The sequence below is a fragment of the Varroa jacobsoni genome, unplaced genomic scaffold (genome assembly GCF_002532875.2).
Source record: "Varroa jacobsoni isolate VJ856 unplaced genomic scaffold, vjacob_1.0 scaffold_1410, whole genome shotgun sequence".
Classification (NCBI taxonomy): Eukaryota; Metazoa; Arthropoda; class Arachnida; order Mesostigmata; family Varroidae; genus Varroa; species Varroa jacobsoni.
In genome coordinates, this window is record NW_019214312.1 from 1 (window position 1) to 16,575 (window position 16,575).

Below are 16,575 nucleotides of genomic sequence, written 5' to 3' on the forward strand. Positions count from 1 at the left end.
TATATAATTAATGCTTTGCTTTTGTAGGGATTTCCGCAATGCAATGTATCGAGCCGAATTCCGAGTTTTTCGGAACGTAGTCGTTGCAGTGCACAGCAGTGTAGGTAGCGTTGACCGCGATCCGTGCTCATACTGCATGTATTTACATAAAAAAAAATGTATGTATCATTGGATCTGGTCTCTTTCGCCACAGCTTCAACATCATAGGGTATTGGTGGCAAAGTGGCGATAGTGAGTTGTTCACGATAAAATTCGGGAATTTTGATTGAAAACAACCAACTACATCGAGCGGCGTTTAAAATTTCCGCAAATACTGATTTACAAACTTATTATACTACCCATCGTACTTTCCAATTTGTTCTATTGTACTACACAGGGCAATACGCCGGATGTTGTGAGCCCTTTTCCAGCACAGATTCCATAACAGTTTCTCATTGCCGAAACGTCAACGTCATTGCTCTATTATTTGGCGCCAACAAACAACAGCAATACTTATTATTACCATAAGTATTATTACTACTACCGTTGTAAAAACGACAAAGAGAATAGTATTTCAGTGTGTTACGTGTTACTCTTACGGCGACGTTACCACTTCATTGGCACTTTATCTACATACTGAAAGCGCCTCACGTCGCAGAGGCAGACGATCATCAAAAGTGGCAATCCTGGAACGAGCAAGTTACGTAACAGGGATCGAATGGCGAAGCGGCAAATAAAAATCTAACGACCCTCGTCATTGCGTCGCGGATGGCTCCCATGCGATTTGTCGGATCCTGGGTGACCTCATACATAACGACGCATAGATGAGGCCTTTAGAAAAACATTGCAACTTCAATAATGTTTCTGTATAGATTTAAGCACCTACCAATATTGACAAGCTTGACGTTGTCAGCTGCAATAGCATTTAGCGCAACCTGGACATTCTCAAGGTACTGATGCTGATTCAGCGGATTTCTTATACGTCGCAGTCCCCGTGAGGGTCCGGGACCGCCAGCCTTGTTTTGAAGGACTTCCACCAACGAGATCAGTTTCAGGCCATTGCACAGGTCTGCACGAAGATCATGAACCTGACAGACGAAATACCACAGAGAAAAAACGAATTTTATTTCAAAAAAAAGAAAAACGACCAGTTTATGAGAAATTGCCAGATCTGTTGCCACGGAAAGTAGTCGATTTCCGAAAGCTAAATTATTTAAACAAAATGCTTTATACCAAAGAGGTAGTTAGAGAAGGTGCAGCACTTAATTATCGTAATAGAAACGTGTCTCACCTGTTCTCCAGTGGGTTTGAGTTGTTCGTTGACCCAGTTGGTGAAAGTCTTTTGCTGGATGTCGACCCATTTAGCTGGAAGTGGCGCAGAAGCTGTTTCCATTGTGTACGCTATTCCACACTGGTAAATGCTTTCACAACGATGTACTCACACGGCACTATAATGCACTGGGCTCTAACTATTACACTTTTAAAGACACATACACACTTGATCGTATCACTTGGTAACCCAGTTCGAAAAGGGGCCAGTTACTAGAGAAACTGCACGATATCGGCAACAGCGAAACGAGAAGCGTAAAATATTCAACGGTACTGTACTATTGCTAACCGTACTGTTATTATACTGACATCATTGCAGGCTTTCCTGTCCTTCATCAGCGCCTGCACGAGCTGGGTGGCCTGTTGTTCGTTTCCAGCGGTTCTATAATTCAAGTGGCTGCACTGTTCACGTTGAACACTTTTCATCACTGCATCTTATGATATGCCGCTGCCGCTGTTGATCGTACTATTTCTGAAAAGTCGTAAGAAAACGCATTAATGTTACGCAATGCGTTCAGATTATAATGTGGCCTATCATAAATGTGGCATTGATTCAAATGGGTGCCATGTGTTTGCAGGTTTTCGACACCGTAGCTGCTTAATCTTGTTGTAATGAACAAAAACCCATGAAGGCCTATCTTAATGACTTATTGCTAATTCCGTCGTCTCTAAACCCAGCAGCCTCCCGAGAAGTTGCCGTTTGGCAAAGGTCCCTATATTTTCCATACACACACGTATGTGGGCTTGTTGTGGCTTTACAGCGCCGTTTACAGCGTTACAAGTTGTTACTCTCTAATTTGCAGCATATACTTGTTAAATATTTCAGCAGATTTGTATGGCTACCATACCAGATAACTGGACACATCTAAATCGGCATTTAACACTCCAGAAAAACGAGTCTAAGGCTTTTTTACATGTAGTAAAATTCCGGCAGAACTCATTTATATCAAATAGACTACGGAAAGCCAAAGCATATCCAGCTGGGCAAGCAAATACACATTATTTCTGAAGATCGATATATTATAATGCAATTGCCCATTATCAGAAAGAGGCAAGACGGATTTCTGAAGTGTAGCTCGTTCAAACAAAGGAAGCGAACCTCTCACATCATTCTTATATATTATACAGGATATTACCTAATGCGGTGACACAATATCGAGCACGATAACGGCATGTATAGTAGTTCACTGACATACACATGAGCTAACAAATGGGCGGTTCGGGCGCACTCTGAATTACTCCCCGAGACGCTCACACACATACATATGCACGTTTATATAGAATAGTGTTCTGTCAGGCAGTTGAGCATGTGTATATTGTCGGACGTATATGGTACGGTACGATCTAGTGATACCCAGATAGACTTCTCACAGTTAAGCCGATAGAAAATATCCGGCAGGTATTTGTTTTTTCTATATTCGTTCTTTCTTGTGGCACTCGTTTTTTGTCAAGCAATTCGTATCCATAGTTATAAGCCGGTGCGTATCGCTGTCGATGATGACGGGGACAGCGTTGAAAAGCCGCTTCAAGGTCGGCTAGCTGGGTGGCTGGTCAGCAAGTGAACGGAAGGATGCGAAGGTGAGAAAAAGCAGAAGCTGCTGCTCGTACGACAGACCTGGCGAAAACAATGGATGGCCCAGTGCCAATCATAATAGTTGTACCCGATGCCGACAGCCACTAATAAATATGTAGTGGCAAGCAGCGACACTGTCGCCCCGGACAAACGAGCATTTCTCGGTGCGGCGGCGCGCGTCTGGAATAACTTGCCTAAAATCGGTAGAAATGGCAGGGACAACGTTTGCCACTGTGCTTTCGGTTACAACAGTCACCCTCATTCGTGTCTTTAGCAGCCCACCGAAGAACATTGAAGAATGCAGTTATCTGAACGTCCGTACGTATAGCTATGACTAGGATAGTTGATGCTGTGCGTGGTACTCAACGCGCCGTCACACGTACAGCATGAAAACGAGGAAAACCTTATGAAACCTTACATTGGTTGCGTGATTTTCGCCCTTGCTGTTCAGCTTACAAAGTCACTCTGCCGCCATCTAAATACCAACGAAGCTGACGCCTTTGTTATGCCGCCAACGAAGTCCCTGTAGACCATTTTGTTAGTCTTTGAAGTTCTATTTGTTGCTTGCATTGTTGCTTGTTTTTTCGACATACTCGCTGCCACGGAGAAGCATGTTACTATTGGTACCACTTCTTTCAGCTCCATACAATTGAGCAGTTTGCGTTGGAATCTTCGCAGTATAATAAATTTTCTATAGATGTTCGCCTCTGTCTCGTTTGAAAACAACACAGAGAGGAAAAAACAGTAACAACGGTTGCTATCTAAGCAGTAAGATGTTTTTTGTCCGTATAAACATTTTGCGAAGATCTTGATTAACCTATGTACAGTTTATGCAGACAATGTAAAAATGCTACCATTTAAGTATGAACACCTTAAGAGAGGTACTAGTCTCTTAGATCTTCGATTAGAAAGAGACGTACAGCGTTCACCTTTATTAGCCCACGAAGAAAGACATAAGACAAACTTCTTTTTATTACAAATAACAATGTGCTGTTTCTGAATTCTGAAGGATTCAAAGAAATAAAATACGATCTTCGAGGAAGAGTCTAGCAAGTCCACCTTTACAATACAATGAACAGCTGTCGGCATTATAATCCATTTAAATCAAGACAACGATAGCTGTTTATATATTTTTATGGATGGTATTCTTCTCTTCGTGGACCGATAATACCCATTCGATTGAAATTGAAATTCTCGTGGCACATCAGCCAAAGCTGAGAAACAGTCACTTCTTTTGAAGGCTAACTTTGCCTGCTCGCCTATAGCCAGGTAAGTATTATTAAACAATAAATTATGTATTGATCCTCTACTCGAACTACCTCAACCTAGTAAAAAAATACAACCCAGTTAATTTTAACCTTGCAACCAGACCAGATAATAGTTAAACTAAAAAAAGATACGAAGCTAGGAGTTGTACGATGCACCGCTCAGTACTTATTCTTGTTTCCTTTATCTATGATCTGCCCCAGTTTCAACATAACTAGCAACAACGTTAATCTAACGCACACTGCCACAGTTAACCAGCCTTCAAATACGCACACACATAGACCATGAAACGGGACCCGAGGTGTTTCTAGAAGAAACAGGAGTCTTGACTTTTTTTCTATAGACTCAACTTACTATCAAATATATTGAAAATTTTTGGAACACGAACGGCCGGGTTAACTGATCCCAAACAACTGCAACTTTCCGTTTCGGATTCGAGTAACTTTGGTAATCTTTTCATTTGTCGTTGCAAATTGCTTGTTGCAGTTTGATTCCCTCAGGACAAAGCGACACTCGATGAACTCAGTAGGAATTGCGACAAAAACAGCAAGTACGATAACTTAAGACGCAACAACAAACATCGACAATGGACATGACACGAGGGAGTGCGCCAGTTGAATAGAGAACGGATGAAATTTGGTGCCTTCGCTCCGTCCTATCTAGCCAGCTATGGGCCTTTTCTCCCGGCACCCCTCAATAGATTCAACGATTAACCGTCTGCGAAAGACCAAGACGACGCACTACGCTAAGCGGAAAAGGACACCAAACAACGAAATCTAAAATAATAAAAACCACTGACCGTAAAAACAGCCTCTGAAAAATAAGATGCTGCTAAATCAATATCAAACAGTAATAGGATTTCAAGCCATGGCCAAATTAATTTCAAACCCGAATGGCAACGATGACGGCACGCTCTGCCGTCCGTCACCTTCTGGTTTATTCTATTGCATTGTATATAGTATACTGTGCTCGCCTGGAAGCCAGCCACTGATTCTTGCCTATTATTGCTAGTGGCATAAACTGGCGATTTCCACTACCGACAGAACTGGACTTCCATGATCTCAATAGGAAAATGAACGGCCAAACTATCTTCAATCGCAAGGTAGGAACAAGGGTGTCAATGTAACTGCTAGAAAAGAAACCATTAGGACACGAAATTCTGTTGATTTTAAACAGCTAATATCAGCTTAACCATGCCAACATTATTGATAGGAAATGCACCGATTACAAAGGCCAAATGAATTTATCCTGGACTGAGCGACACTCACGCAAGGGTTCCAGTGGGCAAGATTCGCAAAATATCTTCTCATGAACATGGATGAGAAAAACTTGATATCGTTCTGACTTCCTGCGTCACAGCAAGAATGACCGACAGGGGTCCTTCTAATAGGACACTTCGCGGAGTTGGTGATAAATCGAGATGATAATATTATTTCTTCAAGATCAAAAATCCGACAGCTCGGATTCATCGAGTCTCATTCTATCTGTGATTAACATAAATCACGTCGTTGCACGCGAGTGGTTCCACGTTATGCATCTAAATTACTCCTTGCATTAAATCTAGCAAATATATATTGTGCTCGAAAAGCTCGTTACGATGCGTCCTTCGTATTGTGTATTAAACAGTAATCATATTCGGTAATAACGAAAAAAAAACAAGACCTAATACTGAAGTAATTCGTCCCGTCCACCTATCCACAAGTAGGACCATCCCAGACTAATAGTGGAGGTTTTCCTCCTTTGTACCTGAACGTCTTGCGCCCGCCTACCCTTATCCTATCTATACATTCTGTTGCGCCCTTTTTATTATAATTTAAAGAGTGTGTCTGTGTATGTACCTTCGATAAATAGGGACCGTATTGTAAACGAATATTACCAACTCTCGTTGACCGTTTTGATAACAATAGAAAGGCGGAGATGATACGATGTACGTTTTCGGCAGCGTATCCGATACGCGTGATATTTCAGTCTTTCGGTTGTTGTTTGGGTACGACTACCACTAAGACTGCTTGTCGTCGTCTTTTTCTTCTGTTTTTCGTCTTTTCTGCTGCAGCCGGCTGACGACTCCGGCTGTCGTTTGTTTAAATCGTTGCCTTAGCCTTCAGCGCTGGTTACGAGACGAAAACGAATAGACCAAGTGGCCGACAGGCGCCGTGTTCGTGTTTTTGCTAATGCAGCAGCTGGCACTTTTACTACGGCTAATGTTAGTGCCGTCACCGCGAAAGGAGACTGAGCGATCGACCGACCGACCGACCGACAATTCGAGAGATAGACAAGCGCGCATGAAGGGTTAGTGCGGTTGGCACTGCAACGCAGAAAGATTACGTGCACGTAAACGTAATTCTATGCGATCAAGCCCAGTATAGCAAGACGGATTTTGACAATGCATTTCTGTTCTTGTAACCGCGCATCTTTAGAAAGTAGAACGCAAACGCAGGTAGGCACATAGATAGACATTCGCAGCCGCAAATAACTAACTGCTCAGACACACGCGCAGACGCCCAGGTGTTATGGCAGCTAGCAATCGACTTCAGCTACCCCTCAGCTCTCAATTACTACCGCTACTGCGGTTATTGATATTGGCATGCATCACTGGGCTGAATCAACTGATGAAGGGACGACCCGTCACTCAGACTCCCGCTTGCTCGCCCACCCACATCCGATGCTGACCTATAGCAGAGTAAAGCAGCACTAGTATCTTTGTGGTAGGCCTAATAATAAACGGCTCGAAAATATCCAACGGAAGGATGCACCGCACCAGCCAATATAGCGAGTGACAGATCCCACGAAGTAACGTCGACTGTACAGAACGGCCTGGGTTAACATTCGTATTTAAAATCGTGGAATCTACTCTGAGCTTGATTTGTCAGTAGAAAATTAAAATAAGTGGAGAAGATCACGAACGGGGTTGCTCGGCAACGCGTAAATCGACCAGCTCTCAATCAGGTGATAGCTGTCTTCATCTTTATCGCTTTTACCCGCTGTTGGAAACGCGCAACTCTCAGCCCGACTCAGACTTTAACGACTTAAGGTCTGCCCACCTCAGATTCAGCATACAGTTCGACCGCGACACGTCTTTAGCTCGACCCACTGGCTGGCGGTACTGGTGACCATAACCCAATTTCGTTTATGTTTAACAGTACAGTTACGGTCACGTTGTTGTCATGTTGGATCTTAATGATATTACGAGATTGTAAACGTCCACAAATACCTACAACCATTATAATAAACACAACAATCGTACGAGTCACTTGAGGAGAGTTTTATTCAATGGATACGGTATCCTACATAAAGCGCTTAACTTCACTGAATCCACCTTATTGTCGTATTCAAATAGCAGGCCTAGGCGTGTCTCCTAACGATCAGGACGACGGCCCATTCAACGTGTGAATATTCTTCGTAACTATATACAATTTTCAAAGGGTTAAAATACAAGCTTCGGAACTAGAAGCCTTTGAAAATGGTGTTTTCGCTCGACCAATCATCTCAAAAAATTGAGTTACATGTACATCCGACTCACCACTGGCTGTACACTGTCTTTATCCAACATTAACACAACACATGTTATCCTTTCATCGCCAGACACCACACGAACTATACGTGTACACTGAGATTGAACACAGCTTACATCGAAAACCATTTGCCACAAATTTCCCTCTACCGTTTACTGTACTTGTTTCCGCCGATCCGTTTACGTTTATCTCGTACAAAATGCTCGTTCAACAAAAATGGCACCATGTCAATAATTGGTATTTTGTCACGTATAGATCAATGCGCACACGTGTTTGTTTAGGCACATGCATAAATTATCCACATTAGATTGATAAACAGGTGCTTTCTGCTATCAAACTGGTGATTTTTTTGCGTCTGTTACCCTGTCAAGTGTCCTGCTTTCATTAAAAGTCAATTGCTCTTACTGTACACCTGTCGTACGCGGCGCATTGCGTATAATCGTGTACTGCTACTATTATTTCACAACGACTACTTTGTTCTCTGTCAGCTTATTGCCGCACCTTGTCCGCACAACGAGTGGCGCCCCTCCAGAGCGGCTCCGGCGCTCGCCGGCCAGACTGATAGACACCGGAGGTTATGCGGTATGTTGGAGTCACAGCTTCGTTAGACGATCGCTGCTTGTGACTCTTGCGTCAGCCGCACCGATCCTGAGTGACGGCGCTTCGGACAGCGGCAAACGACTCCGTCGCTTGTTCGTTCGAGGGAACGAAGGAAGGACCGACACCAATACACGACAACACCAATGACGTTGACGCTGCTGCCTCCGTCGGCGAACGGCAGCCGAGCAACTCCCAAAGGCCCCTTCATCGCTACCGAAAACTGGCGCGTAAACAAAAAAAACGCTTCAAGCGTCCCCTGTTGGCCGTCGAATGAAACTGGCGCGAAACCGAAAATGAATAGAACGCGCTGCAATGTATCAATCCGCATTGAAAGATGTCCATGTAAACTTTACACGTCTGCAGCCGACCAGCATAGGTGGTGTGCCGAACTCTAAACAACGGCACTTCACGATAGCGGCTGAAATGTCATTTATAACAGTACGTTTTTTCAAATAGGATATCCTTTGCTTGGCTATCACGCTGGATACAGCGTTTGATGAAGCTGTGCGCGCAACGAAGTGAGTCACAGTTTTCCCGTTACTAATTTCAAAACTGCTTATCAGTTGAAAATGTCATACCAACCTTCAGCAATGAGTTGCATGTTGCGAAACGCCTTGTCGCCTTTCTGCCTTAAATTCTACAGTCTCCACCTTCTTCAAGTTCGCAGCCAAACTCAGCTCTGCTGCCGCCGCATGCGGCCTTGGTTGGACCTGCTGAAGTTACGGCTCAATGACGTGTCCTAAAGATATAAGCACAAAACACGCACAAACCATTCGTTCGATGACTTGAGGCCCAACAGACGAGAACGCTACCGCCAACACGGATTGCATTCAATAAGAATGTAAGAAAAGCGCCGGTGGCTAACGAGAATGACTGGGTTAGTCCTACGAGTACTCAGACGGCGAATACGATTATGGTTTTCAAAGTGAGCCTGACACACGACGCGCACAACGTGCCCTTCGGAACAATAGTCAGGGACTCCGCATACATGAGGTACAATCACCAGTGCCACATTTACTTTAGTTCGTTCGGGTTTTTAATCTGAAAACTCACAACATAAATGAACAACTTACACAGACAGTGTAAGAACCTGTACGACTGCATGTGAGTTAACAAGTCTCGATTTCGAGATCAGGGTTCATGTTTCGAGGGCAAAGCGTTTAAGCAAAAACGAGCTAGCGCATCAAAGATTTGTCGGGAGGTCGCTCAGGTTCGAATGAAAAGTTTTACAATATCGATAGACGCTATCTACCGCTACGACACGAATGATATCTTGAAGCTGCAGCCGAATTATACTGCTAGGAAGTGCGTACATTCTGCCCGTTATCAATTGTGTGCGTCGATCACTGCATTAAGTACACAACACCGAATCCAACCTTCGGTTTGGAGACTCATACTACCTAAAGACATCGTTGTCATAGCCGCCCCTCACATTTAGACCATGGTATTAAACGAACTCATGCCACGTATTAGATGTGACCAAGAAAGCTACCTTCGGTCCTGTGTTGCCCGGTAATCAACACCTTTGCTCTAAGGAACAATCACTACGCAGCTAGAAATGCCTCATACGCTACCTAAACGAATTCAAGTTATTTTATACAAGCTCGTTGCTGTATTGTTCATTTCAACTGAGGTCATTCGAGCGTCAACATGTGCAACGAGGGCGAATGTGTTGAACGCTGGCTGAATACGATTGACTTACCGAGAGTGACCCTTATCTGTGCGAGCTCCTTGCCCTTCCACCGCATATGGCCTGATAAAGGACGTTGCGCTTCTGGACACGAAGGGAACGTTGAGCAGATCTAGTCAAGATGTCGTTGCCTATCGTTAGCATGCTACGGCGCTACGCACTTGTTCGAGCATGACACTGAACTTCCACAAGCTTAGTATCGTGTTTATATAAGCAAGTTACAATTTATATTAATAGAAAAACACTTAGGCATAGACAAAATTTCCGGCTACTATTCAGAGCTGGTTTAGGCAAGAGTTAGTGACGAATGGAAAAGATGAAAACGATATATATAAGTTACCTGCTTATAAGCATAACATGTAAATAGACCTTGACGAGACCACTGTGTAAGCCCGTTACTGATCTCAAGTTGTTGTATATAGTGGTCAGTAGTGACCAGCAGGTCACGAGATTGAAAGGCACGGTGTATACAACAGATCTTAAGAAGCGAAAAATCCTTTGTGTAAGCGTAATCTAGATTCAGTACTGCACAATCATCTGACCAAACTACGTAAAGGGAAAAATGGAATATTTATTTGCACTGTTTTTGGAGGCAGAAAAGCATGTCTCTGCAACCAACGTTGATTTGCGGCTTATAAAAAGAGAACACTCAGATAAACATAAACACCAAAACTTTATCATAAAACGTATTCCTCAAGATTCTTAGCTAGACAGTTTCATTCACTGACATATTGCATTCACCAGTGTGGATCAGTATGCCACGAAAAACTGGACGCGTGCGACCGTTGCTCCCAAAAAAGCGAGGTAACATTAGTCAAACAAAAAACGCGTGGACTCCAAAGTAATGTTTCTTTGGATATGGACTTTTTAGAGAGATAGCAGGTGCGTTCGTAACTGATCCTTGAGGCCACGATCGTGTAACGCAGCGGTCTAACCTAAACCCCCAAAAAGAAGGGTACCGTGGTCAAAAAAAAACAGGACCACATTTTTATGTCGTTGCTTTTGTTGAATCGTCAGTCGAGATATGATAGCACTATCACCGTGCTACAAGGGTAGCAATATTCAAATCTAATTCAGTGTTAGAAGATTATTTTTACATGTCGCCATGCGAGAGTTGTGATAGTACGTAGCAAATCAATACCGATTGCTAATACCAGATTCACAACAAGGTAAATTTGCCCAATAGTCCAACAGCTGTTTTGTCGTCGGCAGACTACGTTATTGATGCATTGTTATTGAAATTTTTTTCGAAGAGGTGCATTTTAGCGAAATAAGCTTTGTTCAATGGCACTGGGCTACGTAAACACCTCAAACCCTATATATTATACTATACCTGTATGTTACAATTTTGTAGAGTTAATAAAATTTGCAATACGTAATTAATGGTATAAATTTATAGAGTAAGTTTCCGCGCAATGCATAATAATTGGAACATCAAGTGCCACGCACGTTGTCTAGTCTTTAGGACGGGTCACGAATGGCCTGTCAGTTTACTGAGACGGGCCCATACTTTCGCAGCAGGCCCCAATTTCATGCCCAGCCGAGCTACAAGCTGATCAACATCTAAGAGAAGCAAAGCCTCTCCATCAATCTCTTGCGAGCGAAACGCTTCCGCATGCTTCGCACAACCTGGCACACCTCCAATAAAAGCGACCACGTCATCGATGCTCCAGCTATAAGGTGACGTATTTTCGGTTCTGCTAGAATCAAAGGAAGTGGCCACTGGCGTCCTTGGCGAACAACAGTCGTTTTTTTTGACTTCCGATTGGATGTCCTGAAACATCGCAATGTTGCACAAATCGTTGAAAAAATGGCTCACGGGTCAAAATAGGGCTTAGGAATAGCTTTTGTTTCCTTTATCTATATTTCAACCCACCATACAAGGTAGTGAAAAAATTTAGTTATGATTAAGAAATATTATCAAACAACGAGTGCTAGAATCAGTTTGTTTATGACAAATTTAATCAATTAACCTGAAGCAGTCTCGCCTGTTTGGATTTCGGCACAAGCATGCGTATAACTGCTTGTAAGAAAGTCTTCTGATTGATTAATTACTGAACGTACAGGCAACGGCGCGACGTTTCCAGAGACTGATGCGCTCGACTCTCGGCATCCTTGTCGGGTTTGTGGGGTTAAACCTGCAATCCAATAGCATTCGGGAGCGGCGACATACTCTTGTGCTTCTTGATGCCACGTCGCGAGGGGAGTTGCAATCTGCGGACCAACCGGTATCCAACACTGAGCCCCCTTGTTAAACAGCAGAGGAAGTGTTGGAGTGCCTGGAGTAGTATGCGACGATCCTGACCCTAGTCCTGAAGGCATAATAACGCTTAGAGGATGATGTTGAAGAAGTGGTGGCGGAGTTTTGAGTTCCTCCTCGGCGGACTGTTGCTCTCGTCGTTGTTGCTGGGGCTGCTGCTGCTGTTGCTGTTGTTGCTGCTGCTGCTGTTGTTGTTGTTGTTGTTGTTGCTGCTGCTGCTGTTGTTGTTGTTGTTGTTGCTGTTGCTGTTGTTGTTGTTGTTGTTGTTGCTGCTGCTGCTGCTGCTGCTGCTGTTGTTGTTTGTCGTCTGCCACCAGAACGACTTCATCGGAACCGGAATTCGCGCTCGATTTAGCTTGTTGATTGGCCGCTGCTTGTTTCACTTCTGCCTCCTGGTAAGAAAGGATTGTCAGGCACACTATTTGTTAGTTAGTAAAACCCGGATATTAATTTAAATCAATAAGACCTATGAATAGAATTGATTTTGACGGTTGTCGGAAGTCATGGTTGTCGCTCACTTGATCCGCTTCTGAATGTCACAATCAAATTCCCTGGAATTGTGGCTAAAGTTTTTGAACACGAATACCAATTCGATGGAAGGAAGAAACTGAAGATTTTTTTTTTGTTAAAAACGTAGGCAAAACGGCAAGCTGATCCTGCCGCGCTATGCTACTCAAATGGTTCAATCTGTTTTTCTTTGCTAAATCCTGACGCTTAATAAACAGTAACTGGCACAATGAATCGATAAATATTTAGTAAAATTAAGTTAAAGTAACTTCACAAGGTATTTGAAGGATCTGAGATCCGCTCCTGGTTGGTCGTTCTTGAAAATAATTCCTATTAAACTTCGGACATAGAAATGCGGGTGTACAAGATCCGTGGCGTAAATTTTCAGCCTCAGAATGCAAGGATAAAGGGGCTTTGTTACCTTTACATCCCCAAAACGCGGCATTATGCTCCGCACGACATAGCATTTCCACTGTATTCTACGAATCTCTTGGGTGACAGATCCTAATTTATACATCAAACAAGTGCTGAATGGACCGAATATATGCAGCGCGCCGGTTTCGAGTCTAGGCCTAATCAAATACCAATACTTTTCAAAGAATCTTTAAGTACATTTGCAGTCGTGACACAACGGAGCTCTAGATTACACTTATTTTAGATTGTTTACAAAGGTTTCGAAAATGAAAGTCGCATTATGGTCGGTTATCAATATCGAGAGCAAAAGCAGGCGAAAAAATGCTTTGGAAAAAAGCTTTAGGAAAAAAAAGGCAACAAAATAGTATCAACCATCTTGTTCGCGCATCCTCAGCGGATAAGTGTTTTTTTTTTTGCAAGACACTATTAAATCTGTTAAAATAGTTGCCCCTACAGTTTCATCTATTACTACGTTACGTTATGAGCACAATCCATCCTGATATCGATTCAAATCACTAACTGGTAGACGAATTTTTACCCGAATTTTTACCAAACGAAAAGTACTTACTCGCGCAGACGACCTAGTGCTGCGGCGAGGTACAATACGCGACGGCGTGGGTCCCTTTATTTGTGTTACCTCTGTAACCGAATCAAACATTTTGCACTGACAAACTTTCATTTGTTAAGTACTTCACGTACGATTAGAGGCTAATTATTCAAATCAAACATGGTTTTAGAGTTTAATGCAAGAGAAAAAAAGAATGCCCTAAACAGTTTACAATGAAAACATCTCAGCGGAACAGGGTACGACAAGACTACAGGATAGCTCTTCTATTGATCGCAATAAACTATTCACATTCGCAGAATTCAATACGAACAGATCAAAATTGAATGTTTGAGACATATTTGTGACCGATAATTTAGATTTTGTCTGTAGGACTAGTCGCGTAAGATGAATAAACAATATAAAAACATACAAAATAGCCGTGTCACGTTTAATAATATTGAATCTGCATATAAGAACACGATTAATCGTCTCACCAGGGCGTTCCGTTATAGCAGAGTTATTCTGGACCGTGTTTTTCGCGTCGCTGTTTTCCGTAGCAGCATTTTCGTTTGCACTAACGGCGAGTATAGAAGAGCCTGTTGTTGAATCACTCTGCTCGGTACTATCGCCACTGTTATCGGACTGAGTGTCAATTGATCCCGGTGAATTTTTTATAGGACGCCCTCCACGGGACTTAATAGGACGCGGCAGATCATAAGCTGTTGTTGCGTCATTGTTGAAACGGCCTCCATTGAGCTCATACTTTTTCACACCGGCGGCGTATGGATTGTGTCGCGCACCGTTCCTCTGACCGAAGTATCGTACTGGCTTCACCTGCGGTTCATCAATCATATATGTTTAATTTAATAACAAACCGAGCAGGATTGTTGCGCGAAAAAGTTGGACACCATCAAAATACAGCACTTCTTTGAATTACAAAAACGTACCGAGAGTTCTCAGGACAACTAATACTTCGAGTTGTTTTTCCTATGAGCGAAACCGTTGTAGACTAGCAAGTCAGACAAAAAGGAGCCTTGACACTGAAGTATAAGAAAGGTCATCTTGGCTTCAATGAATGTTTTCACCTCTATTCGAACAGATTAAACACACCAATATTGGGGGTTTAACACTGTCCATAAAACTAACTGCATAAAATATGTTGGTGCCAACCCAAAAATAGAGACCTTGATCACTTCTAATCACCAGAACGTGTTACAGAACAGTACTTTCGACGGATACGCCAGGGATATATTGAAAGATATCTGACGGACAATTTACAGTACTACATGATGGTTGCAAGTTCTTATGCTATGATCTGTACAGCCAAGCGTTTTGCACTTGTATAGCAGATGTGTTGAATATACGCCACGCGCAGCTTCTACCTATGTTAGAATTTCAATCGACGAACAGATGACCAAAGCATAGCTAGACCCATTACTATGATCAGACCATATAACACTGGCTAGCATCGAAGAGGATCTTATTATATGAATGTGACAGGACATACCCCAGCTAGACGAGATTCTAACGTTGGCTGGACAATTACCGTAAAATTGTCGTCGGTCCTGACGCGTTCGAGGATTCGATCGACGGAAGCTACTCGAATTCCCTCCTTTGCTGTCATTGCAGCTTCACTATTACGATGAACGTCACAGACCCAAATTAGAATGAAATGAAAAAAACGAAGGCTAGCAGACAAATTCGTTTACGACTTACAGCTCAACAACTTATAGATCATTAATGAAGCTTATCGTAGGCAAAACATTCAAGTCATCTCAAACGACGAAGTGTCCTATTTAAGGTAGTGCGACGAAATTGTCCCGCCATCTTGAAAACGAACGTGTTTTTTGTAAATGACGACGAAACCTTTTTTGGACTAGCTGTTGTCGTACCGTTTGTAAAACTGTAAAAACTGTAAATCTTCGTTGACCTATAAAATTAGCCGAGCTAATTTCGTATTTGAGTTAGGGATCAGACCCAGACCGTACCGCAGATCAATGAAAGCTCTTCTATTTTAAGGACCGATCGAGATTAGTAAAAAAGAAGCAGGAGATCTAGCATCGTATACAGCAAGTGCAAGTTAAAGCGTCGACTTAATGGGTAACTTGGATCGTTGTGAAAACCTGGCAGTGCTATTCCACGGGAAGCCACAACAATATGAGTGTATATCTATATATGAAGTTCCACTGACGTATCACGGCGAATAAACGAGAGTAAAGGAAGTATACTACGGTATACTGTAATCAAGAGATTTGTCTGAAAGTTACAATAATAAGACTGGGTCTGACTGGCAAAGCCTTAACGCTTTCTACTTTACATTATTTAACAGCTAAAACAAGCCAAGTGTAGGTCAATTATTTTTCGTTTGTATTAATTGAATTGCAGATGCGTCGCTGCTCTGAAGTTGTAAAGGAACTAGTGACTAAATCTTCTACAACGTTAGGAATCTCTCAACTGATGAGACTAATAGCATTATGGTCTTCATTCGTCTGAGGTGTCGCGGACTAGCTAGCTGGCTGCAACCGTCATTTCCTGAGTCGCTAAGATTTGAAAAAAGAGCTTTTCCAATCACAGGTCATAAAAAAAATGTACTCTTACTACACTTAGGGTTCTATTTCGTACGTGGATGTGTTTGATTAACCTCAGAACCCAAGTTCATTTAACGGACTTGTCGTCTAACTTAACACTGATGTCCCAGTCCCCATACGTAATCACTAAACGGACGTCTCCTATTCAACTTTCGTTACGACGCTATGTTGTCAAATCTTTCTTAAAAAATTGAAAAACGCGATTTAAATAAGTTGCTTGGAACCGGCTGCGATAGAAGACAACGTAAATCGTTCGGAGAGAATATTTTATCAATTTCCAACGAAAACAACTTTTTCTGATTAGGATAAA

The 16,575-nt window shown here is 42.6% G+C and overlaps 2 protein-coding genes across 2 annotated transcripts; both read right to left on the reverse strand.

Moving 5' to 3' along the window:
• Nucleotides 1–865: 865 nt before the first annotated feature.
• On the reverse strand, nucleotides 866–8,423 carry LOC111269762 (gelation factor; the record flags this gene model as incomplete). The annotated part of the gene is given in 3 exon segments (XM_022849583.2): nucleotides 866–1,067; nucleotides 1,271–1,780; nucleotides 7,668–8,423. Coding segments are annotated over 2 exon segments (304 nt in total), but the record flags the coding sequence as incomplete, so codon positions are not given.
• Nucleotides 8,424–10,603: 2,180 nt separating this feature from the next.
• Nucleotides 10,604–15,301, reverse strand: LOC111269763 (uncharacterized). The gene is made up of 5 exons (XM_022849584.2): nucleotides 15,185–15,301; nucleotides 14,172–14,511; nucleotides 13,699–13,769; nucleotides 12,014–12,601; nucleotides 10,604–11,723 (listed from the first exon to the last, which is right to left on the reverse strand). Exons 1-5 carry the CDS (start codon nucleotides 15,299–15,301, stop codon nucleotides 11,421–11,423), a joined length of 1,419 nt encoding a protein of 472 aa, XP_022705319.2. The 3' UTR covers nucleotides 10,604–11,420.
• Between the last annotated feature and the right edge of the window lie 1,274 nt (nucleotides 15,302–16,575).